We start from the raw sequence: 25229 nt of genomic DNA, 5'->3' as shown, positions 1-25229 counted from the left end.
AAATCATTCTTCTTTTCTTTCCCATTGACCCATATTCCATTCTAGGACTTTTTCATTTTCTTGATTTCTGAAATCCTGGATTTTCTCGGTCTCTTTCGAACCCAGTAATTGTGCTGTCACGCTGCCTTCCCTCCTTGAACCTGCTCGTGTCTCTCCCATGCAGTCTCGCCTCGTAACTTTGGGTCGCCCCTTGCGTTCTGAACCTCAGATTCCGCGGCTTTCATGGGAAGACTGGAGCTGATGACAGCCAGCCACAGTCACGGAGGTTATGCGGCGTTGTTCCAGTGGATCCTCGCCCCCTATCATCCTCCTGGGCTCGTCCATGGGCGCAACGGTCAAGCCTGGCTGGCGCCCAAGAAAGTAAGCCTGCCAGATCCGGAAATAACATCCCCCATCCAGAATGGGTGGGTGGTGGCCGCGTCGAGAGAAATTTTAGTCAAAGAAACAGTAATCGGAATTTACAACTTAAGGAACAGAAGAGAGGAGTTATTTGAGTGGGAAGTATTATTAATGTATCATTAAACGATCATCTGGTCGATAGCGCAATGTAACAACCAACAGTCATGGGGTATTATTAGATCCAAGCTCACAGTACTTTCCAAAAGTTTCCAAAACCCAACCATATACATGCAAAACAATGGACAGCACTCCTCAATCTCCTCTATACACAATAATTAACCCCATACCCAGTAAACCAAATGATGAGCGACAAAGAAAATAAGGGAAGGGAACACAATAACTATGACAAAAGGAGATCCCGAATGCTTTTTTTGGTACCGTAAGGAAACCGGGCCGTATCCACGTGACCCGCAGTGGAAATAGCCGAGCCGAACCATCCAAAAAGCCAATATACATGAAGTGATGATATAAGTACAAAGGAAATCATGCCAAACAAAGGAGTGACGAGGGTCGGGAGGTCATGTACATAAAATTTCCCATAGAAAATCGATGACAGAAGAAAAGTTCGTTGATCATATCCAGCAATGGTCGCTATCGTCATTTAGTTGAGCAAGTTCTGAAGACCCATCCGCGAGTCGCGCGGGGCTTCTGTCTTGTCTTCGATCGGAGCAGACCATGTGGGAGATAGCGGAGAGTGCTGGTTCCATTGCTGGTGATCGGAGATCCACCGTTGCTTCAACGAGAGATCGTGGTAGGCATAGATCTCATCTGAAGTGCTCTGCCTGCGGAAGTCGCCGTATTGCTGTCTCATGTCCACCGGAAGGGGAAGAAGCTGTGGCGAGGCGATGGTCCTGGGAGAGGAGGAAGAGACGGAGTTGTGGTCCGAGATCATGGAGGGAGGTTCCATGGAAGAAGCTTCAGAGAAGGCAGGCGAGGTGAGAGGAGTTTCGACAGGGCGGTTGAGAGCAGGAAGTGTGTAGATCGGGGTCAACTGGCGGGGGCAGTCGATGGAAGAGGCGGAGAAGGAATCCCTCCGAGATGAAGGAGACTTGGTCCAGGAAGTCAGAGGTCGGTCGTTGGAGATGGAAGGGTAGCGAGAACGGCTGATGGGGCTGCTCAAGCCCAGAGAGGCCCGCGCATATGGGGCCTCGACCCGTCCGTGCATCGTGCGTCCGGCGTGAGGCGAGCTGGAGGTAGGGAGACCTCTTCTCTTGCGGTTCATGCTGCCGTTCCACCAGTTCTTAACTGCATTGTCACTGCGGTTTCCAAGGCGTCGTGCAATCTCGGCCCAGCGCTTGCCCATTTCGTTGACCATCCGCTCGATCATCAAGCCCTCCTCAGCAGAGATGGGCTCACGGTTCAAAGAGGGCTTGAGGTTCTGGTGGAAGCGCTCCCGGCATTGCTTGGGCGAGCGGTAGTGCATGTGCTGAGAGATGCGGACCCAGTTGTTGGGGCCTTGTTCGCGAACCAACTGAAGGAGCAACTGGTCCTCTTCGGGAACCCAGGGTCCACGACGATGAGTGGGAGCCATTGCAAGTAGTTGACAAGGAAGAATTAATCCGAGTGATTGATGGAAGAATTTAGGTAGTTGAGAATCTAAGGATGTAATGTTAGACTCCAGAAATGCCAGGAGGTCGGAGAGTTTTTAAAGAGAGTTGGGGACAGTCGAAGGGGGGCGCCGACAGAGTTCAGGTACTATGCGTGGGCGGGGAGGGTTGACGTCTTTAAAGGGAACAGGCTTCTTACCGTGGGGTTGGCTGTGTGGGAGGTTTAGTGTACCCGGAGCGGACTAGACCAGACACACACACACACAAGTGTTGTAATAGACACACGCGGGTGATGGATAAGGGACGAGAGTAGGGTAGATAGACAAGCAAGGAGGGAGGAGCAATGACCACGCAACCGAGCTGTTGGGTTATGTAGGAAGTAAGAGTGGGAAGTTGGGGAGTGAGAGTTTGTTTGATGATGGAGAAAGAATAAGGTTCAAAGGTGCGTCGTCGAGGTGGTAGATATATAGGAAGAGAGGTGAGACCCGGAAGGGGGAATTGGAATTAGAGAAAGGGCGATAGACAATAGTCGTGTCAAGGAGTGATGGAGATGAAGGTTACGATCATCTATTATAGCAACAAGCAGCAGCAGCAGAATACAATGACCAAGGAGACGGGTCAGAGAAAAATGGCTACTGCTCCACACTTAGAGCACGCTATAGGAGAAGATCTGATCCAAGATCTCGGAGCTGACAGTTGTGTCGGAGGAATAAATAATAATAAATGCCAAATATTATTGATTTTTTTTGGAATTGGATTTTTTGATTTTTTTTTGTGTTGTCATGATTTTATTTTTTCCCTAATTGATTTTTTGATTTTCTGATTTTCGATTTTCTGACACCCCCCAAACTAACCCCCCCTCCTCTTTTTTATTTTTCTTATTTTCCTGACGCCCCAGTCAGTACCCGCTCGGTATGTATGGTATTCTCCGTATAGTTTACTTTTAGTACCGCAGTATGCGTGTAACTTACACTAGTCACCAGTAGTAGTAACAGGTAGTCCTTAGTAGGGGGAAAATAGGTATTAGGCAGGTACCACCTCAGGTAGCCTTCCTCAAGGAGGCAGAGCTAGCCTAGGGGCACAGACCTGCTAGGCTAGTCCATTTGATTAATTTAGATTGACCTCCATCCATAGCTCTACTACTACTGCCCTTTTGACGCCCCAGGCTGTAACTATATGGGAGGCACTGCGGGTGCGGGCTAGATGATGACAAAAAGAAAATAAGAAATAAAAATTAATCCAATGTGTGTCTGGACTATAACCGATCCTTGGAGGTCAAAGTGGGGAAATGTGAGGTTGACGGGCAACTTCTTGCAGTATCTCTTTTGGGTAATCCAGACCGATCAATTGAGAAGGGGGGGGGAGGAGAATAGAAGGAAAGAATTGCAAAGCAACCACACGACCAACGGAGGGGCTGGAACAAAGGAAACAGGGCAGCTATCAGGATCAGTTGCAGCAGTCTCAGAAGCTGGCGTTCCCGGATCGTGGGGAGAGGATTTGCCACTATCCAATACCTAGTATAGGTGCTAACCTAGTAGTGACTAATTCTTACCAGAGTACGGTGTTGCAGCAGGGATCATGGATGATACTGTTCTTACTGGCGTGGTGAGGCATAGAGATGGATACTTTACAGTCGACTTGATCCTTTTTTCTGCAACTAATTTGCCCCCGTTCCTCTCTTTTGTCAAAGAACTGCGGTATCGAAGAACATTGTGTAAGAGACAAGAAGCAGGCTGAGACGTCCAGGGGAACCCATTCCATGAATCGTATCTGTGGCAAGGCTACCCTGGTTGACACGAGTGCCATCTTCTTACGGTGTGCCACACAGGGCATCTAGCAAGCATGCTATCCAGAATGTGATTTTTTTGACTACGGCGTTTCTCGGACATCACATCCTGGGCGGTTGATCTACCCATCCATCGCTGATAGTTTAATCCTGTTGGTGACAAAACTCTCTCGATAGAGACTAATTGCCTTGACCGGAAAGAATAGTAATTAATGGATGGATGAGGAATTCCAACTTTCCGCATCTGCTCAGCTGATCCGACAGATAGGCGCGATGAAACGTACAATAATAGCAGCACGACAGGGAGAATTAATTAGAAATTTGTGGATGCTTTTCAAAACACAAGAGGGAGAAAAAGTGCGAGCAAGTCTACGGTACCGATCAGTCGGGCGTCGACTAAACGGGAAGATCCCAAGCCTAGTTGGTTAGTTCACGGCCCTTTTCCGCTTCTTATGGCAGACTGCAGACCATAGGCGATCTATCCACCAGATCCAGTTTCGACTGCTAGGTAAGTATGGGTACGTATGGACTGGCCCATGCTCGTCAAAGTTCAGGCCCTGACAGGAAAACGGGAGCGGCAGAAACGGTCTGGGAGGTAGGCGAATAGGGATAGAGTGGTCATACTGACCGGATGGGTTTCCATGGGTCAGTCAGGCGGGGCGGGCAACCTCGGAATTAGAAATTCTGACGGAGGGCAGAGGAAGGAGGGAAAGAAGAAACAGAGAGCAGGGGACAGGGAAGTAGATTACCGATTTGAGCAAGATGCGGAAAAATGACAAAGAGCACCCCCGAGTGGTTGCATAATGGCGTTAAGGTGTACCGAGATCGTGGACAGGCGCCCGCACAATCCCCCTCCTTCTTCCTTCTCCTCCTCCCCCAGGCAAGTTGATAGGCAAAAAGGGCCATTGTAGGCAAAGGATCGAGTCATGGGCTTGTCCACTCTAGGTATACATTACACTTCATCTTTGATTATTACTATTGAGATGACAATTCTTGTTGCGCATTGTTCACAGCTACCAAATACTGGGTAAATTTAATTCTTCCTTCCCCCAACACACCACCATATTTACTATTGCTTGCAGTAATTTGATTCGAGACCATGTCCATCAGCCAGCCATGAACACTCTTTTTTTCCTCCCACTTTTTGCCCTCGAGTAAAGTACTAGATTCTACTACAATACGTAGTTAGCCCTCAGTTGTAGGAGGAATTCGTAACCCTCCTACTTTTGGCCTCACCCTTGGCTGGTGGCGCCCATTGGCCGCCGCTAACCCTCATCCGCACCGGACGCGGGCTTGATCCCTCCTCCACTCCCCGTGGGCCGTTACCCAGAACATGAACCGTTTGAGTGGGGGCAGTGATTGGTGCAGAGCGGCTAGCGCCCTTTGAAGATTTGGAATCTTTTGGCTTTGTCTCATACCCGGTAGGGTTGGGATCTACATGGGGATCGTACGCAATCTCGAATCTGGGCCGGAGTACCTTCGCGCCGGTGCTACCGGCTGCCAGGCATAAGGCAAGCGCACTTACCAGAGATTACCAAAGATCGGACTCGTTCTCACCACCGAGTTGTTAGTCATCTTGGTCATAACTCCTTGAGGTGACCAATCATTACGGCATATTGCCTCGGATATCTTTTCTCGCTTTTATCGTTTTCTTACACACAGATGCTTACTACGTACTTACTAGCCCACTCGATCTGAATCCCTCTGCACCGGAGACACGGGATCGCTGTCCCGTCACCTCGGTTCATTGTCGTTTTTTTTACTGCATCCCGAAGTCGATCAGGTACGAAGATAAAGGACTTGAAGTCGATTGGCTCAGAACAACGCAGTGGATGCCCGTGCAGTTGGCTCAGATAGGTACTACTACTTTTACTACAACCACTAAGCAGTGGATTACTACTATTCGCTCAATTGGGGCTCAACGCTGAACCACTATTCATTCTCCGTATAGAGTAATCAGAAGGGGAAATGGATGGGAGAAAAAATGGGTTCCTACGTACGTAGAACTCTCAGGTTCATCCAACCAGCACCCAGGATACAAGTTCCTGACTCACGTTGACCTGCAGGGTTCTATCCGGGTGAGGGATCCGCGACGAGACTCGCCATTGTAGGCAATGCAACAGAAGTATGATAGATCTCATGGAATCCTCAAGTTCCCCCTTTTCGGAATTGCCCATCAATGTGGCAGAGTGGCCTTCTGCCTCGTCATTGGCTGTTCGCCTTGAGCATGGCCCTCCCAGCCAGGTACTAGCCTCACCCTGCTCTGCAGCTATGGAGTGCGTACATAAATTAAAAAAAATAAGCCCCGTATATTGTCCTTTCTACGATGACTTTGGTCACGATCATCCGGGGAAGGTCGGAAGATTCCAAATGATACGTGACCAACGGAAAGTACCAATGCCTTTTATGAGGGGTTACCTGCTTTCCTAAGCCAGACAGAGTAAAGTGCTTGTCAGCTCACCACGCCGGTACCGTCCCGCTGTCATACTAAGCGGTGGGAATGGATGGGGTCACACTCGAGAAGCTAAAGTTAACCATCCAAGACTATGGGTTTACTAGTATTGTTCGCCTGCCATCCATCCCAAAACCTTGCCCTCGGAACTATTGTTCGATCGGATACAACGTTGCTGCGATTGGGCGATCTAGGTTGATCACTCTGTGCGCGATGTAAAGCGCTTGGCGAATCGAAGGCCCTGGTAACTGGTAAGAGTTAGTAAGTAGTGTGTCCTCGATTCCCAGTGGCGTGGGAAGGGGGGAACAATAAACTTCGTCAATTGTTCAAGACGATCGGATCCAGATCATCGTGCAGTCGTCTCTGCAGGTCTATCATCTACTCTTCTCGTCCAAACTATTAGCAACTATGAAGGCATCGCCATGTTTTGCTATGCGTCGTTTTTTTCTTGCAGTAACTATTGTTCCAGGTCACCACCACCCTCCATCGGCGTCTCCGAGAAAATCTTCCAGGCTTCTATTTTCCCTGCCTAGCCTCCCCCCGAATCGATGGAATTTGATAAAGATTTTCTCCGGATGAAGGGGGAGGGGGAGGAAATATTCGGGGTCATCCGACTTGTATTGGCTGGATTTGTCTTGTCACAGACTCGCTCGCTCTCACACACTCTATTACAGCACAGAGCAACAGATTGTCCCCCTCTCCCGCCTTACATCGTTTCGGAAGTGGTGACATACAGATTCTCTTACTGGAATGCTGTGTGGGTAACCAACTGTCACCTTCACCGGCTCAACGGAAATTCAAAGCTCCATTTTTTTTTCGCTCTTAGCAAAGCGCGGTTGACAGAGGTTACTCGCTTACAGGTCACCAACGGGAAAGGGAAAAAGAAGGCACCTCAGGGGAAGAGAGTGCCACGAGTCAAGCCGTTGAACGTCATCAAATCATGGAGAGCGCAATGGAAAAAAAACCTACAACATACTTCCTGTAAAGTAAGGATGGAAGCGGAAGAGCTGTGTGGACGGTTAGAGTGTAACTTCACTTCTGTTTCGGGCCTAATTGTCATCAATACCGCCATACTGGTAGTACCGCAGCCTAGTTACTGAGGTATCAGTTACCAATTGGTTCCTAAACTGGACCTAAACAGGCTAGTAAGCACGAACCCCTGAGGACCTGAACTGCATGACGTGACGAACCACTGTCCCATAATAGCAGCTGATTGGTCTGCCAAAATAAGGTATTTGTCATTCTGGAAGCGCGGGGCTAGTCCCATCCAGGTAATGATGATCGCGGACTGGGAGGGGGGAAAGTCTAGGGAAAAAGAGCGATCTCGGTAGGCCATTGCGACCTCGTCAAAAGGACGAAGACGCACTTAGATTAATCTTGATTGAGGCGAGATTAATGCAATTGACAGGTACGATCTGGAGAAATGTAATTGATGGTCTCGGCTCGCCATAGTGTTTTAGCCATGCTTGAACGAGGTTCTTTTTTATTTGTTTTTTCAAATGGACAATAACTAGCATTCTCCTTCTTTGGATCTTTTAGTCATTTTTCTTTTCCCCCTCTCTTTGCCTTCGCCTCCACACAAGACACACGCGCACACATACTATACACACAAGCTGAACAAAAATCCAAATTATATTGTGGGCCGGACCGCCAACCAAATCGCTCATAAGCATCCCGTCAACAAACTGTTGTGACCCAGTAATTATTAGTGGGAACTGGAATACATTTCCACTACGTTAGATACTTACTCTAGTATACAACCATTTACCCTCTATTACGCAACTTACATTCCAGGTCCCCGAATCCTGCCATACTATCCATGTCAACAACAACGTCCGTTAACGTATGCTCCCGCCCGCCTGGGCTAAATTCGGATTTACATTAAAAATAATCTAGCCTTACCGCGGTGATTTAAGGAATTAAGAATAAAACCCGCTTGGTATCACAAGAAGATCTCAAAGTCCCCCACGACCCCATATTACAAAGAACTTTTTGACTTCAATAAAGGAATCAGGGGAAAGGTGGGTGGCTCTGAGCGGTGTCAAACGCCATCTACGTCGTGGGAGGGTTACAAGCCTGCCATGTGGACGGGTACTTGCGATCTGCCTACTTAACCTCGTGGTACGGAGTACCGTGTACAAAAAAACGAACAAACGGATTTACATACATACATAGTTTACTTACTTACGGGGAACAATCCATACATCGCTTTACTTACGCTGCTTTTTCCCACTCGGTTAGTACTAAGTAGTTACTACGTCCTAATAGTAACTCTCCATTATTTTTTTTAATGTACTTCAGAAACTACTAAAAGTACTGGAGTCGACATACGTACGTCATTTCGTCAAAGATGTTAGTTACAAAGTACCAAGAAAATTCGATGTGTGATCGTCCTTTTGCAACACCACAGCGGCCCGCAGAAATATATATTTCGGAGGCAGATGAACAACTACTTACTACGGAGTACTACTAGCATACATATGACCGATCCAACTGTTTTGAACACCGCATAGACTAGCTGTAAGGTACCATCACTACATACATCAAGGATAAATAGTAATAAATATTAATTCCATCTTAATCGCGACCACGACTACTCCAGACCCAGCTGGACGGAAGCAAAGTAAAGAAGGAAGCCGTGTACTATTGAACTGATCACGAAGGGGGGAGGCCACACAAGAAGTCTGAATCCTAGTAGCGATGATGTACAGTGCTACGACCACCTTACTAAGTCACCTACTAGGACTACTCTGACTTGCCCGGTCTAGTCTAACTACATTGTTTAACCCCGGCGATGGTCCCCGATGTACCTTGGCCTTGGGTTGCCAATCAGAGACACGGGAAGTATTTGAGATAAACCCTGGTTGACCCATACCTTAGCGTGCAGCACCCGGGATTCCTTGATTGATCTCCCCTGCCACTTGCCAGATCAGGAATATATTCAGCAGTGCCTGGCCACTGAATATATTAAATCTTCAGCTGTTGCTCCACGATTAGTGTTTTTTCTTTTTTTTTTGAAGGGTGTAAGATGTTAATTTTGGTACCTGTCTACTGGGCGCTACTGATTTAGTTGAATATGATTTTCGTGTGAGAGGGGATACAAGGCGGATTTTTGATCAAATTAATTTTTCGGGGTACTACTAGAAGGTCAATAGAATATGTAACAGTGAAGTTCTAAGCGAGAGCGCGACCGACTTTGTGTACCTCCACCCACATACGCACACAGCGTCTGCAGGACGTCGTACAACCGTCAAATCAAAAGGAAATGTAGTAACGAGAGAGAGAGGGTGAGAGAGCAAGACAAGATGGATGGGCAGGGATCCCCGACTGCAGGACACCGTATGGGGAGGGGGGGGGGGGGGTTCAGTTGAAGTGTGGAGCGAACGGCTCTCTCGCATCCCGCCGCTGTTTCCTGACTGTCGGGCCTCCAAGTCTGCGAACCTCAGGAGGTCCGAGCACCGCCTGTCAGTTAGGGAGTCTTCTTTTTTCCGTGGGTTGAGGAACCAATGGTATTTCAGGATAGTAAAGAAGACGATAAGTATTGAGACAACGAGGAGTTTGCTACCACACTGCTATTCATCTTCTTCCTTTGTTGGTCTTGACGCTTCCATGGATCATGGTAGAGATAATGCATGGCTGTTGAGTTGATAATTCTTCCGCGTAATATTTATTTTTTTTTTTTTAATTTTCTAATTCTTCCTTTTTTCCCTACCTCCCATGCGTTTACCGAGTCAGTAGACCCCGTTTGTGTACCACAGTCCCGACACATGCCCTGTCGATTTATACCGGTTGCGTGAATTTCGAACCAGCGCATGATTATAATCGGGGATTATAGTACGTGGGAACTTTTTGGTAAAGGATTCATTGTCTTCATTCAGTAATAGTAAACAGGAGGGTGCGGTTGTAAGTTACCCTACATCGTCTTAACTAGTGTTGAGACATTCTCGAGGATAGGTCGAGTCCGTACTATGTTGTTGCATCCTTCTCAACCTATCATCCTTGCTTGGTGGCACATACTGTTCTTTTTTGATTTTATTTTATATTTTCTGGATTTATTTTTTGTATCCGTTTTCCGTATCCTAGCATCTGGGTCGCCTGGACCTTGATCCATGGTCATAAAAACGGTCAAACCCGTCCCGTGATAACCAGGATGGATCGAGAGATGGGCGGTTCCAGATCTAAGGTACGTGTATGTATTCTATGTCTTCCTCCTCACCTCACTTCTGATGTCGGAGAATGTGGAATCAATCCCCGGTGGTATCCAGTCCAAGGACTCCATCGTTAGCTAGCTAGTATGGAGTAGATGGGTAGACCCATGACGTCGCGCGGTATCTGATGGAGGTGGAGAATTTGAAAGAGGGGAGGGGTGAGGGAGAAAGTGGTGGTGAATGTGAAAGGAAGGGTACATACAGGATGCAGCAAGAATTGGCAGGAAAGCCCGTGATTGGATGCCCTCTCTGATCGGGGTTTATGTCTTCTCTTCGGGGACCATGTGGGTTCCCCGATCCTTTCCAGATGCCCGGCTGGGCATTGCCCCGATTATCTCTTTGGGTTTAGTGTGACAAAGGAGGTGCTGTGCCCCGTCCTCCCGGCTGACCAGGATCCCCACCGGGGGTCGTGTTACCTTACTTCAGCGCGGTAAACTACTTAGCTAGTGACTGTATGGATATACCGTATCTATCTAGTACGCTTAGTACGGAGTATCTGTAACCAAGTAGAAACAAACCAGTTTACCTTCACTGCCACACACACACACACACACCAAGTTACCATCCTCCTCCCCCCGCTTCGCTTTTACGCTTGCGAATCCCAACAAGGGGATAGAGGCACCATGATGCAGCCATCATGGCTACACCGCAGGATTCCTTCCAGTACCACCCTTCCGTCAGAATAGTAACTATCGCGGTATCTTATCCACAGTTCATACATATGTATACATCTGGAGTCGGGTATTGAACTAGGTATGCCTCTCTGCCACAGTAACCAGGTAGTTCCCCGTAGAGAACTTGATGTATCCATGACGATGGATGAGTGATGTATACTGATATGATACTATACATGGTTGGCTAGAATAAGTTTACTACTACTTGGAGTGATGGCTGGTTGCGTAATGCTATATCTTTCGTCATAGGCGAGGTACATACACATTGTGGTCCTATGGTATTTCCTGAATTGGAAGGTGTAGAAGGATGGAAGGAACTATCTCTCTTCCTCAACTCAAGAAGACCCATCATCATCATCCTCTTCTCCTTCTTCATCATCCATGTATACAAAATGTGTTCAGCTGGAGTTACTTGGGTTTTCCTTGTACTACCCCTTCCACAAACTCTGGGGAACTCCATCGCACATCCTAGAGGTCGGATACATCGTGTTGACGCGGCCAGTCACTGTTACCACCACCATGGCAGAGCTGCAGTGAACTCTCTCCAATGCAGCTGACGCCTTGATTCCATGTCTGGGTAAGATGGTGGTGGTGGTGGATTTCTGGACCAATGCAGATTAATGTGATGTGACGGCACTATTGACTTTTGTCGAGACCGGAATGCAACCAGCTTCGAGTCTTCCCTGAGATCTGACAAATCGAGTGAGAAACTCTCTTTTTCCACCACCCACGCCGTCTTGATTCCATTCCCAGCGATACTTGTCAGCTGGTAACTAGAGGGGATCACAAGACATCATCAGTATTGGCATCATCATCATCATCACCATCAGTGCTGCCCGTTGTACTTCTACTCCAACCGTTACCAGACCTCGTTCTCCACGGCACTCCCGCTGTCAAAGAAGTTTATTCATGACCGGTGCCAACGGATGAGTGTGCACCTGCAGCCTAGGTCCCGTGGTGGTGGTCAGAGAGTGATCAGAGTAACATACAACTAACGTCCTGGGACGGGAGGCCCTGCCACCTGGGGCCAAGAGGTGAATCATCAATAGGATGGTTCACGGATTACCGACTGTAGCGAGTGGCAGGAACATCAGTGGGCCTCCGGGCCAACCAGACCAAGCCAGTGCACCCGAATAAACCCAATCTACCCGGTCAAAACTCAATCTTCATGACCCATTCAGCCTTCAGTCCCGGCGCTGAGGTAAGGACCATTGGAGCCGTGGATGTGCCGTCCTCCTCATCCAACCAAGAAAAAGAACCCACGAGCTAGCCGCGTGCCCGGGAACGGCGGCCGCTTCCCTCACCAAGAAGGATTAAATCTTGGTCCGTTTCCATGGCCCTGGAGCCACCCGTTCTTCCTTAATTTCCCTTCTTTCCCGTCAAATGCTCAGTCCTCTGCGGAGACTACCAGTTTGTAGCAGCCCTCAGATCTATTCTCGGCACATCTGGGTCAGAAACTGGAACTAGGGAGTGTCGGATCGGTTGGTTTGTCGCACCACTGACAATGGGGCAGGATGGATCAATCGCTTGCTAACATCAGCCCGGGGAGGTACTGAGAATAGGAACGATGGAAACGATGGCGTCGCACTACTTGTCCCTAAGGATCCAGGGTTAAGCTTTGGCCTCAATCCGTCTTTCTGTGCAAAAAGAAAAAAAACCCACAAAGGTAACCGAGAGACCAACGAGAGAAAAAGAAATAAATGAAAAGAGGGTCTGGAACGGCAAATTCTTCTGCACAAGCCGTCCTACGATGACTTTTGACGACCGTGCATTTGCCGAGTCGGCGTCTACGTACGGCTCCATAACGAACTACTCCGTCAGAAGCCATCTCCACTACCCTCAACTCCTCTTTAGGCAAACCCCCTCCCCCTCTTTGGCGATCCGCTCCTGGCTCTCCAATCGAGCCGTCAGGGAAGACTTCGGGAGTATACCTGGCAGACGGCACGGGAAGGAACAAATAAAGGGAAGGTGAAGATAGCAAGCGATGCGACGGTGCCCACCAAGACCCATGATATGCACTGCACTGGCCTCTTTGAGCCAACTTTTCCGGAGCTACAGTGGCTCAAAAAACTGATTGAGGCGTGCAGAGAGCTGAGATGGCTGCATAACTCCACGCGAGGCCTTTCGATTCGCTGCCAAATTTTTATGGTTCACTAGACGCAGCAGTCATAGCTTTCTGCACAGACTTCCACTTGTGACATTGGTACTTCTTCTAGGAGCCAATCGATCCCGTTCGTATATCCAACGGTGAGACGGCCTATCTCACTGTCTCTTGGCTGGAAGGGCAGAAGGAAGAAACTAGGGAAGAACTCACAAACTCTGTTGAGTCTGGACAAATTCCCACGTACTTCCCTGTTTCCGCCTATTACAGATCCAAGAACTATTCCCTCCTATTGATGAATCCACTCTCTGTGGCTGGGCTGAGCCATACATATCCTTCTCTTTTTCCTGCCAAAAACCCATTCCTTGGGCAATGTGGCTAAGCTGGGCTCATTTTTGTGGCTACGCTTGGGGGCTACTAGGGACATTTTCATGGAGACCCTGGTCGCCACTCGATCGATCGAAGTGGAAAGAAAAGTAGTCTAAGAAGAGAGCTTCCAGACTCATCTTGTAGAATGTTCGCTACTTCTCTAGTATTCGATAGTTGCCACGCTTTTGCCATGAGATTCAGCCGTCGAAAGTCCATCCATGCAACACTTTCTTGCTTTTCTTTCCTTGGCGAGGCTGAAAATGAAGCAAGAAAAAGAAAGGAAATGAACCATTGACCCAAGTATTGAAAAAAAACAGGGCTATCGAAGTCGCTCTTTGGATTTGTCATTTGCCCCCTCCCTACTTACTGATTCTGTTCCCTTCCTGCTGGATTGATGGATGCACTGTGGCCACGATATTCCAGTAGCAGCACTACTGTAAGTTTTTTCTACGAGAGTGTCGAGACAGTCCATCACGTACACATGCTGACAGATTGCATTTGTGATTCACTTTTGTGGATAGTGGCTGAACTTATCTCTCCCTCTGACAATTTGCAAGTCGGTACATCCAACCCTATCCCCCCTGTCGAATACATCAATTCATCCCATCACCGCCAGGCAACAGCCAAACCCAAATACAAAAATCCCACGAGACTCTCACTCAAACCCTGACAAATACCGGCATCGTCTCAATCGGACACTCCACCTGAACCACCTTCCCTCCCTCATGTATCACATCATCCTGACCCCAAACCTTCCACGACGCCCCAGCCGGCAAATATACCTCGGTAGATCTCCTCCCAGCCTCGAACACCGGCACAACAAGGTACTTCGAGCCAAAGAGATATTCCGTCTCGACTTCCCATGCTCTCTTATCAGCAGGAAACTCATAGAACAGTGTTCGCATGACGGGCGTTCCCTTCTCGTGCGCCTCCTTCATCAACCCTCTCGTGTAATCGCGCAACTCCTCGCGAATCCCAATGTACTTTTTACAGATCTCGTAGACTTCCTCACCATACGACCAGATTTCATTCTCGGATCCTGAATCCGTAGGCCGGTTCTCCGGCTTGGGTTCCCGATCGCCGTGCAGTCTCATCACAGGACAGAATGCCCCCCATTGGAACCAGCGCGTGAATAGCTCCCGGAATGCTGGGTCCGATGGATCGCCTCCATGGAACCCCCCGATGTCTGTCGTCCACCAGGGTATCCCTGCCAGACCCATGTTTAGTCCAGCCGCTAGTTGGTTGCGGAACGACGACCACGAGGACGCTATGTCGCCGCTCCAAACTAGGGCGCCGTACTTCTGGCTCCCGGCCCAGGCGCACCGTAGGAGATTGACGATGTTGGTTTGTCCTGCCGATTCCATGCCTTCGTAGAACCCCCGCGCGTACTCTTTCGGGAAGATGTTGCCGATTTGCAGGTTGCTGCCGGCGTGGTACCGGTAGAGGTCGAAGTCGTAGACGGAGTATTCGGGTTCGGCTTCGTCGAGCCAAAATACTTTGATGCCTTTGTCGTAGTAGTTTTGTTTCGCTTTGCTCCAGACGTAGGCGCGTGCGGCCGGGTTTGTGGCGTCGAAGTGTGTGATGTCGCCGTTGCATTGCATGGATACGCGGAGCCCCCGGTCGTGGCGGATTAGGAGGCCCTTTTCGAGCATCTCGGGGTAGTTGGTCGAGGCGTTTTCGACAGTTGGCCAGACGGAGACCATTAACTCGACGTTTAGGGATTGGAGTTCTTTGATCATGGCGTCTGTATGGTGGAGGAGTGAATTAGTTGGCGATGAGGTTTTATATAATTATATATCTAGGTGTATGAGAAGGACTTACCCGGATCCGGCCAGAACTCAGGATCGAAGCTCCATTCTCCTTGATGTTTCCAGTGAAAGAAGTCAACGACAATGAGATCTAATGGTATGTTTCGTCGCTTGTATTCTCGGGCGACGTCAAGAAGCTGCTCCTGGTTCCAGTATCGCAGCTTGCATTGCCAGAACCCGAGGCCGTATTCAGGCATCATCGGCACGTAGCCAGTGACTTTGCTATAGGCTTCCTCGATCTCAGCTGGGCTGTCTCCTGCTACGACCCAGTAGTCGAGCATCTTGGTAGAGTAGGCTTCAAAGCTCATGGTGTTTGTCCCTAGCACAGCTCGTCCGATAGCTGGGTTGTTCCACAGGAACCCGTAGCCAAGGGAGGAGAGCGCGAAGGGGACACTGGCTTGAGAGTTTCGATGCGCTAGCTCGATATCCGCGCCCTTGAGATTGAGGAAGGGTTGTTGGTATTGCCCCATTCCGTAGATCTTCTCTTTAGGGTCCAGCGACTCGAATCGCATGGTCAGATGGAAGTCGCCTCCTAAGATTGGTCGCAGTTCGCGAGCTTCGACCTCCAGTGCGCTGCATTTGGGGTCCTTGAGATCGCTGCGATTGCGAGCATATTCTTCGAGCAGCTTGTCTCCTTTGTGGTTGTAGATGGTGATCTTGCCGCGTTGGGATACTTTGGCTGTGATCTTGCCGTTGGTGATGCTGGAGTCTTTGTGCTCTTCGATGCTGATGGTAGGTTCGGTTGATGGGATCTTGGAGGATAAGGCCCAGTCTTCGGTGGGCATGGAGGACAGTTTGGTAGCTCTTACTCGGAGCGCATTGTCGCCCCATGGCTGGATCCAGAGGAGGTGATCGTCGAACCGGAAGATGAGTTTGCTGTCTTCGGTGTAGAGCATTGTGATGGTGTGTGTTGTCTGGGTGGGTATGCGAGGGAAGTGGATTCTGAAGGCCACTGGAGTATGGGAAGGGCTCTATTTGTTTTAAACCCGTCAGTTAAGATGTGGAAATGAGGGGGGTGGTTGAACATGCTGTGCAATTGCAGCCCCTCACGATGACCTGTCTAACAGTACACTTGATGCGGTCCAATTGGGAGATGAACACAGCATCCTGCTAGGGCCGCATCGCTGCCTGCGTCACAGTGTCACCAGCGCCACGACGGGCATACTGCCGACCAGATCCATTCATCTTCGTCCAGTAGAAAAGGCAGCGTAGAGAAACGACTGCTCTAGAGCGAGTGACTTGTTCCGGCCAAGAGATCGGAAGTCATTTGGGTCCACGAATGGGATTCGTTGGGCTGGGATAGAGGAATATAGCCTAATGTTAACCGCCACAATCCTGTAGTGAGGAGGTGAAGTTCCGGGGAAGAATCGAGATGACAAGAAGCGGGGAAGGCGGCAACACAGGGTTGCATCTGGTCATGATTGCAATTATGCTGTCTTGACCCGATTCATCATTGAATATTTTGCTAGAATTAGGATAATTTACAGCAGTTTGTTTAGAAGGTGGAACGAATCGAGAGCTCTGTATATAGAAAAGAAAAGCCAGCGTTGGCCGTTGATGCTGTGGACGGCTCTACATGTAAACGGAAATCAATATACCATCTTGTTCGGCCCGAATTCCTGATCAATTGCATCTTCATGGTCCATGTTAGTCACCACGGGCATTCTATATCGCCGTAGGAGAGTAGAGCAGGAACATCGGGACGACAATCCGGCGAGGTTAATTATCATCGTGCGAAGCGACAGCGCCCTACGCGGATCAGGTGTCAAGCCCACTAATTCAGTCAAGCAGACTCGCCATTTGACAACGGCAACGGCGGAAGTGACAGCATAACCAGAAGCAATGGCTCCCACATGATCGAAGACCGCATCTCCGGAGCCCCGGTGGGGGTAACCCCGGATTTTAACCAGGTCTGACCGTTCATCAAACGGTGAAACAGAGTAGGAAAGTGACCTGGGAATTGAGGCACCGTCTGATAACCATCTGCTAGGGTAGTACGTGGCTTGACGTACCACTTGAAAGCTAAATGAGACTGCCATCAGTGGGTTGATTTATTGCTAGCATTTAGGGCAGATCATTATCCCGGAAAGCAGACCACTCAGTCACGTCGCATCATTGGGCTAGGTGGAAGGACGATAAAGCTGGAAGTATGGGACCAATTTCTCCTGGATGAGAACCGAGACCACAGGAAAAACTATGCTCGCTTTTGTCACGCCACAAGTATCATCGAGTGAGGCGATAACAATTGGTGATGCGAATAGACCATGAAGCTTTCAGTAAGACATGATCAGATTGGTTACCACCACGGCTCTTCCTTGTATCAGAGTTCGACTGCAGCTTCATGACACTTGACTTTCAATCTGTTAAGGCTAAAACCATTGCCATGATAGGATCGGAAGGGTGTTCTGATGCTGAGAATGTTGCTTCTTGTCCAGACTAGTCAATCAATCTTGTCTCATCTGGTACTGTCACTTTACAAGCATGCCATGCTTTATTTCCGAGTCACCAAGAGAACACCGGTGACCAACAGCTCAACGAAAGCTTTAGCCATGTGTTGCTTGACATGAACGTCGTCATTGTCGCGCCGGTCACCACCAAGCGTCATAGACAAATTTGGCTATTTGTCAGTCTAATCAGTCTAATCTGCTTTATGGAACCCGTGAATATAAACTTAGAAAAAAAGAAGGAAAAATAAGCACGCTCTTCTCTGAGATCTAATTGATAGTTGAGATTCAGATGAGACATCAAGTTGAAGTGACAAAAAGAGCATCGACATCATCGCCAGCGGCAGCGGCGAAACTCCGCCGGCGACTGGTCCGGGCGGTGTAGAAGACAGCTTCCTTTCGGCTTCACATTACGCTCATCTCAGCCTCCTCGCCGCCCCTCTTCTTCTTTGTTTCATTGCCATCGAGCTTTTGTTAAAGCTACTTTACTTTGCTTCTCACTTTGCTTGGGCATAACATCAAATACCCGCATCTTCCGACCGAGTTCTCCTCCCTCAATGGAGGTAGCCAGCGCGCAACAGCCTTCTCTTCAACTAGACGCCTCCAACGCTGCCCCAGTCGCTGACACAATGGACGCCTCCATGGATATTGACATGGACATTGACCTTGGTCCCCTTCCGGAAACAGAGCCAATTGAGACTGTGAGATCATTCTTGCCTAATCTATCTTGAATTTTAGTTGTTCACGTCTAACATCTTCGTCGAACTGTCCAGGAACAAACCCTCGTGGCAACGACAGCTGTTCAAGATGAATACATCGACCCTCTTAATGAGGAGGCACAGTACGAAAAGGTTCATATACGCGGTGTAGACGAATTGACAACGGATAACATCAAACAATTTGCTGTCGAACACTTCACCCTGGAGGAGCCAAGTCGCGTTGAATGGATTGATGACACATCGGCAAACCTCCTATACTCTTCGCCGGAGATTGGTCTCCAAGCTCTGTCAGCCTTTACGCAGGTTAGCGAGGAGGAGGATGCATCTGCGTTGCCTGCTCTACGGTTACGATCCGCGAAGCTTCTTTCTACGCACCCCGACTCTGTCCTCCAGGTTCGGTCAGCTGTCAAGGCAGATCGCAAAAAGCCCCGCGCGCACGAAGCCAGTCGGTTCTACCTCATGCACCCTGAACACGATCCTCGGGAACGCTTGCGACGAGAATTCGCCGCCGACAGACGACGCTCGGGAGGTGGAGATGTCAGTGACGGGGATTACAGGCGAAGACGGTTTGATGGTCGAGAACTGCAACGCCGGAGAGACCGCGATGCAGACGAGAGCTTTAGTGCCAATATGTACGATGACACGCCAGCAAGCCGCGATCGCTCGTCGGACCGCAGTCGCGAAAGGCGGGGAAGGCGAGGGGGACGCGATCTATTTCCACAGGAAGAAGGACGATTGTCTGGTCGCCTTCGCAACCGTAGCGCGTCACCCGGTCGGGATACATTGATGGAAGGCGGATATGCTGAGGATGAGCGGCAGGATCGCAGACGGTTCCGCGACCGGTCGCCGCAGCTCGGTCGCCGCAATGAAGGCAAGGAGCTTTTCCCATCTTCAAGTGCAAAAGCTAGCGATGCGAAAACGCGAGAGCTCTTTCCCAACAAAACTGCAAAAGAACTCTTCCCTCAAAAGGTTAGCAACCATCGCCGGTCAGACGCAATCGATGCTGCGGACGAGACCGCAGATCTATTCTCGCGAAGAATTTCAGTACCTCTTGTGGATGGAAGTCATGACCAACAACCTGCGCGCCGTAAGCGGGATATCGAGCTTTTCCCCGAGGCGACCGAGACAAGCGGCCTCAACATCCGCGGGGCAGCAAGGCAGGATCAGGGGATGTCGATTCGCGGTGCGGCAAATGGCATATCAATTAAAGGACGGGGATCGTCTGTACGTGAACTGTTCCCTTCGAAGTACGGTTCGAACGCCGGCAAGGAGCTGTTCTCCGATAAGATCGAGGGGCGAGGAGGGCCACGACGCAGGGCGGAGGACATGTTTAGCTGAGGCCTAGCACTTAGTTTTGGGTTAGACCTTTGGCGAGCAACATGTCAAGTCGTTATGTGCATGTTTGCCTGACTGGTTTCTCTTTGGTTGTCATTCTGCTTTTGCTGGGATGGTGGTGTGAAAAGATACCAATATTTCTTTTTATATATATTTTTATACTTTTGTACTTCAGCCTACGAATGAGAACATCTTGACTCTCTACTAAATGTGGTATCCTCATGAAATGTAGCGCCCAGTCGGCCTGTTTGAGCAGGCCACTTTCAATTTAGTGTCAATGGTGTCAAAAACATAGATCTGGTCCGAGTGGAGCCATGAAGCTACTAGCCCGATGTATATCTTTCCCCCAATTAGTATCGCTCGACAAACTACTACTTAACATTCCGTCGCTCAATCCCAGCCCAACCTCCAAGATGCCACCCCAATCGCAAAACATCCCACTAGCCAGCACCCTCGTGGCCCGTTTCTTACGGACAAACAACTACACGCAGACTCTAAAAGCTTTCCTGCAAGAAGCGGGGCTCCCGTCCGATACGGGAGAACAGCGCGGCAAAGACAATACGAGCAACTGGACCATTGAGAACGTACTCGAGGAGAAGAAAGCCTTCGACCAAAGCAAGAACTTTGAGCGATACGGTGACAATGACAAGGACAAAGATGTCTGGAGCGTTCCAGGTATGTATAACTCCCTCCATGCCCCGCTCCAAACTAGAAACTCACCTGCCATCACAGCACCAAGCAAGCCCAACATCATCCAAACGCCAACCAGTTCAAACCTACTGGCATGCTCCGTAGAGCCATGGCAAAGGCCAGATGCACAAGCAGAGCCATATTTGATCGCCACCGGCGCAGACAGGCACCTCCATCTCTTCCAAACATCTCCTGGCCATGACCTCGTCCAATCATTCACGGGCACATCAGAAGCCCCGATTCTATCGTACATCCCAATCCAAGATGGAAAATACGTCCTCATGACCAATATGTCAGGCCAACTTCTTCTGCAAAAAGGCGCAGAAATCATCGACCGCCGCAAAGACCACGCCAAATACGCCGTCAAAGTCATCGCCTACGAGCAGAAGGAGGACAATAACAACAACAACGACGGAGCAGACACCACTTCCACCTCTACGACAATCTGGATCGCAACCGCAGGCTGGGACTGCAAAATCTTCCTCTACCGCATGCAAATCCACGACGAAGCCCCTACGCAAATCGGCGACCCCATCGCCTCCATCCCTTTACTATCCAACCCGGAATCCATCCTCTTCACCACCCACATCGACAACCCCCAGGATCTAATCCTCCTCGTCTCCCGCCGCGACTCAAGCAATCTTTACTACTACCATGTCAAACCATCGGCAGACTCAACCACCGGATACGAATGCCCCTTGATCGGTAAACAGAACCTCGCCCCGCACTCCAACGCCTGGGTCGCCTTCTCCCCCTCCTGTCTGGCCCTCAGCCCACATGACCCGGGTCTCATCGCCATCGCAACATCAACTCTTCCGCATATGAAGGTCATGATTGTGCGGTTACTGTTTCCCTCAGCGGAGAGTTTGGAGACCGGCTCGGCGGAGCAGGAACAGGAGCCAGCAACGCAGGCGGCGCAGGCGTTCGCTGCCCTGTCGCTGCAGAATCGCGAGGACGCGGCGATCTTGATCCAGGCGAATACGTTTGCGCCGCAGACGGCGTACTCGACGCCGCAGGTCGTGTGGAGGCCGGATGGCTCGGGGGTGTGGGTTAATGGGGATGATGGGGTTGTGAGAGGGGTGGAGGTGAAGACGGGGAGGGTGGTGACGTTGTTGAAGGATGGGCATGAGGTTGGGTGTAAGATTAGGACGCTTTGGGCGGGGTGGGTTGATGGGGGTGAGAGGGAGGAGTGGTTGGTTAGTGGGGGGTTTGATAAGAGGTTGGTTGTTTGGAAGGTTGAGTGAGTTATATAGTTAAGAAAATAGCTCGAGTTTTTTTTATTGAGGTGTATTTGATAAACAGAAATCATAGTGTAAATTCAATTCATCATCAAAACCTACAAGGCCTACATGGTATGGTAGTATGTAGCCCTCCGTCCATGCACCCTCTCGCCATGGTAGAGCAAAGAGCAAAGGGTGTTTGGTAATTGGAGGGCATGGGATCTTCTCTCGGCACGTAAAATAAATCCTTCAGCAAGCGCGCATGGGAAAATAAGCACGAAGCTGTACACACATATGCCTGTTTCATCAACACCAACTTCAACATCATCAACCAACCATACTACGGTATGAGAACCGCAACGTCAGTCAAAAAAAGCAAATGAACCACCGGCCACGGGGGATAAATGAAGCCCAAGAAAAAGCAACGCTAGAGAACCGTATCCATTTGCTTTATGTGACAAACCCGGTTTCTTGCGGGGTAATATACCCTTCAGCCCAATGTAGAATCTTCTCTCGAACCGGTGCTTTGCTTTGCTTTGCTCTTGTCGTCGTTTGTCGGTCACATGTAGGAAACACAGGAAAAGAGATAAGAGCAAATCAACCAACTCAAATCGCTTTCATTTCTTTTAAAACGTTTCTATATTAGTTGGAAGTAATTTATGCGATCTCGCGCTTGCCCTCCTTGCGCTCCTTCTGTTCGGGTTGTTAGTGTCGGGTCATTCTTCTCGGCTTCGCCCAACAAGCGAGAAACTCCTTGTTAGATCGATCATAGAGAAAAAAAAAACGTACCAGAGCCTTGGCGGTTCCGTGAAGGGCGTGTCTGTGGTTGCGGCGGAACTTGGGGTCGACACCCTTGAGGGAGGGGTAACGGTGGGTCTTGGGCTTCTTGATACTGTTGATTTGGAAAAAGAAGGCGATGGTCAGTGTTCCGATCTATCTCAAGCGGTTCCGTTGTAGCTGTTGTGTGTCGAGATTCCCGAGGACGAATATGTCGAATGTTGGATATTGGTCGATATCCTCCATCATCAGGACCAGAGTATCTATCCTCTTCTTCTTCCTTCTCCCGTTCGCTGAACCTCAAATCTGTCGAAGATATATCGTCCTCTATCCAACATCGCAGTATTCGTCCTCGGGCGTTTCGTGTATGGAACAGATAAAAAAGGTAGGAGGAAAATCGGCATATTATACGCACCCGTTACGGTGAGCCTTCTGGCTGTTGTGGTGCTGAGACGCGTTCTTGGACTCTGTAGAGATTCATGTCAGCGATACATCATTCTTCGCGATGTTAAGATGGTCGATAATCGCATTCTTCGTCCGAGAGAGACGGGAAATGCAAAAATAACGGGGTTTTGAACATTTTGGAGCAAAAGGGGTGACACGTACTCGCCATCTTGTCGGATTTGTCGCAACTAACAGACGGTTGACGAGGAGTTGGCGGGTGAGGTTATCCTGAACGGAGCGGAAGGCCAGAGTCCCCAAGGCAGGTTCGGCTAGGGCTGGTTTTCTGTGGGATTTCGCTTACCGAGCACGGCTAGCGTCCTGCCCGTCTTGGTGTCTCTTCACTACTGTAGGCCTACTTCTCTAGCTACTGCTTGGGCCGGGGGGGTTGTCCTGGCTTAGGGTCCAGATTTGATTGTTATTGAATTGTTGATTGCTAACTACATGGATTTGTTTACAATGCTAGGTTCTGCTTGCTATTTGAATACTTTCGTGGAGATGGTGGCGCATCGTCAATGTCGGGGATAGCATTGATACCTGAGGCACTAAACAATCCCGTGATTGATGACTAACGTCTTGGCCGACTGTTAACTAGGAAGTCAATGCTGGGGAAATCCTGCGTAGTATGCATGACTATGAAGCACACATTGACCGGAGCTTTAGATGTGGAATGCAGAAAGCATGTTGTTGAATATCCAGGCAAACACAAGCCCTGTCCAATTGATGTCGAATCGAGATTAATAGTGTGGATGGATGTGGGATCCATAGTTACGATGACGGAAATGTTGACAGCTGGATGTCACGTGACATTAACATGGGCCCCAGTGATGGATACATGCGGACTTGGTTGAATGACCTTCGGTATGACAGTGGTGATGTTGATAATGGCTGTCTTATCTCCTAGCCTCTTACGCGCCTAGATTGCTTCGACCATCCCAGTTTGTAGGATTGTAGCTAAATATGCTTGTAAAGAATCATGTTAACAACGACCACGTCCAGATGGTAGTTTCACGGCCGGGATGCAGACAGATAAAAGCTAAACATCCTCAGCAGAGAGCGATCTCCCCACACCCAAAGCCAATAACCGGAGAAGAAGAAGAAGGAGTCCAGCGTTGTGCAGGTCAACGCAGCAACCGAGTACGGCGGTCTTCTGTTGGCGCGTGGCCCACCACGTGACCGCCCGAGCCGCTAGGGAACAACCGGCATCCGACTTCGACCTTTGCAACTCCCAACTCAGGTTCAAGAGGGATACTATCACCACCCACCCCCTTCGTCCATTGCAAGATGAGCTCTCTCCGCTTCGCTCGCTCTGCCTTCAGGGCTCGTCCCTCCGCTTTCCGCGTTCCTCTCCAGCGCAGAGGTTACGCCGAGGCTGTGTCGGACAAGATCAAGCTTTCCCTGACCCTTCCTCACCAGGTACGCCTCCGATTCCGTTGAGCGCCTCTGTGCACCTGCATGAGTGTTTGATACTGACAATTTATTCTTTCAACAGTCCATCTTCAAGTCGGCCGGCGTGTATGTAGCCTCGCAATCCGAATAGGTCGAAAGCATTGCACGACCACCTTCACCTTAGACCGCCCCATACTTACGAACCTTTCCCATATAGTGTCCAGGTCAACATCCCCGCCGAGTCCGGAGAGATGGGTGTTCTCGCCAACCACGTCCCCTCCATTGAGCAGCTCAAGCCCGGTCTCGTTGAGATCGTCGAGGAGGGTGGTGCCAGCAAGAAGTTCTTCCGTACGTCCGACCAACCGTGTTGATATTTGTGCCGCGGGCCGAGAGTCTTCAGATCAGCCGCTACACATCGTGTCTAGGACAAGACTGACATGACTGCTCATAAATTTAGTGTCTGGTGGTTTCGCCGTTGTCCAGCCCGACTCCCAGCTGAGCATCAACGCCGTCGAGGGTTTCCCTCTCGAGGAATTCAGCATTGACGTAGGTTCTAACCGATTCGTGCTTTTGTCCTCTGCGCAGTGCTAATCCGTCACCCTCAACACAGAACGTCCGTTCCCAGATCGCCGAGGCCCAGAAGATTGCCAACGGAAGCGGCAGCGAGCAGGATATTGCTGAGGCTAAGATTGAGCTTGAGGTAAGACAGACACTACCAAACACGACCCGAACATTCTGACTGACAACCAAAAACAGGTGCTGGAGAGCCTGCAGGCCGTCCTCAAATAGATACCTGATGTACATATCCACTCGCGACTTCAACTTTGAACCTGTAGAATTATAGCAATTCTCATGAAACATTATTTGCTT

General features: G+C 49.6%; 7 protein-coding genes across 7 annotated transcripts; 3 read left to right on the top strand and 4 right to left on the bottom strand.

Annotated features, from left to right (window-relative positions):
* Positions 1–918: 918 nt before the first annotated feature.
* Positions 919–2231, bottom strand: flbD (putative MYB family conidiophore development protein FlbD). The gene is made up of 2 exons (XM_025528238.1): positions 2146–2231; positions 919–1995 (listed from the first exon to the last, which is right to left on the bottom strand). Exon 2 carries the CDS (start codon positions 1928–1930, stop codon positions 1001–1003), a length of 930 nt encoding a protein of 309 aa, XP_025393171.1. The 5' UTR covers positions 1931–1995; positions 2146–2231; the 3' UTR covers positions 919–1000.
* A 2693-nt stretch (positions 2232–4924) lies between these two features.
* BO83DRAFT_422206 (uncharacterized protein) lies at positions 4925–5307 on the bottom strand (the record flags this gene model as incomplete). Its single annotated transcript, XM_025535027.1, has 2 exons — positions 4925–5229; positions 5280–5307. 2 exons carry the CDS (start codon positions 5305–5307, stop codon positions 4925–4927), a joined length of 333 nt encoding a protein of 110 aa, XP_025393170.1.
* Positions 5308–13833: 8526 nt separating this feature from the next.
* On the bottom strand, positions 13834–16669 carry BO83DRAFT_373995 (putative glycosyl hydrolase). The gene is made up of 3 exons (XM_025530096.1): positions 16374–16669; positions 15358–16315; positions 13834–15280 (listed from the first exon to the last, which is right to left on the bottom strand). Exons 2-3 carry the CDS (start codon positions 16238–16240, stop codon positions 14196–14198), a joined length of 1968 nt encoding a protein of 655 aa, XP_025393169.1. The 5' UTR covers positions 16241–16315; positions 16374–16669; the 3' UTR covers positions 13834–14195.
* A 1451-nt stretch (positions 16670–18120) lies between these two features.
* On the top strand, positions 18121–20018 carry BO83DRAFT_328301 (NCBP3 domain-containing protein). The gene is made up of 2 exons (XM_025528153.1): positions 18121–18489; positions 18562–20018. Exons 1-2 carry the CDS (start codon positions 18346–18348, stop codon positions 19843–19845), a joined length of 1428 nt encoding a protein of 475 aa, XP_025393168.1. The 5' UTR covers positions 18121–18345; the 3' UTR covers positions 19846–20018.
* Positions 20019–20233: 215 nt separating this feature from the next.
* On the top strand, positions 20234–21776 carry BO83DRAFT_328299 (uncharacterized protein; the record flags this gene model as incomplete). The annotated part of the gene is made up of 2 exons (XM_025528152.1): positions 20234–20517; positions 20575–21776. Exons 1-2 carry the CDS (start codon positions 20256–20258, stop codon positions 21774–21776), a joined length of 1464 nt encoding a protein of 487 aa, XP_025393167.1. The 5' UTR covers positions 20234–20255.
* Positions 21777–22409: 633 nt separating this feature from the next.
* On the bottom strand, positions 22410–23142 carry BO83DRAFT_422202 (60S ribosomal protein eL29; the record flags this gene model as incomplete). Its single annotated transcript, XM_025535026.1, has 4 exons — positions 22410–22445; positions 22542–22644; positions 22945–22996; positions 23136–23142. 4 exons carry the CDS (start codon positions 23140–23142, stop codon positions 22410–22412), a joined length of 198 nt encoding a protein of 65 aa, XP_025393166.1.
* A 1112-nt stretch (positions 23143–24254) lies between these two features.
* Positions 24255–25148, top strand: BO83DRAFT_413141 (F1F0 ATP synthase subunit delta; the record flags this gene model as incomplete). The annotated part of the gene is made up of 6 exons (XM_025534463.1): positions 24255–24386; positions 24463–24485; positions 24577–24707; positions 24817–24905; positions 24970–25059; positions 25116–25148. 6 exons carry the CDS (start codon positions 24255–24257, stop codon positions 25146–25148), a joined length of 498 nt encoding a protein of 165 aa, XP_025393165.1.
* Between the last annotated feature and the right edge of the window lie 81 nt (positions 25149–25229).

This window comes from Aspergillus eucalypticola (genome assembly GCF_003184535.1).
Source record: "Aspergillus eucalypticola CBS 122712 chromosome Unknown BO83scaffold_1, whole genome shotgun sequence".
Taxonomy (NCBI): Eukaryota; Fungi; Ascomycota; class Eurotiomycetes; order Eurotiales; family Aspergillaceae; genus Aspergillus; species Aspergillus eucalypticola.
The sequence above is the reverse complement of the archived record's forward strand: the minus strand, read 5'-3'. Positions and strand labels throughout refer to the sequence as shown.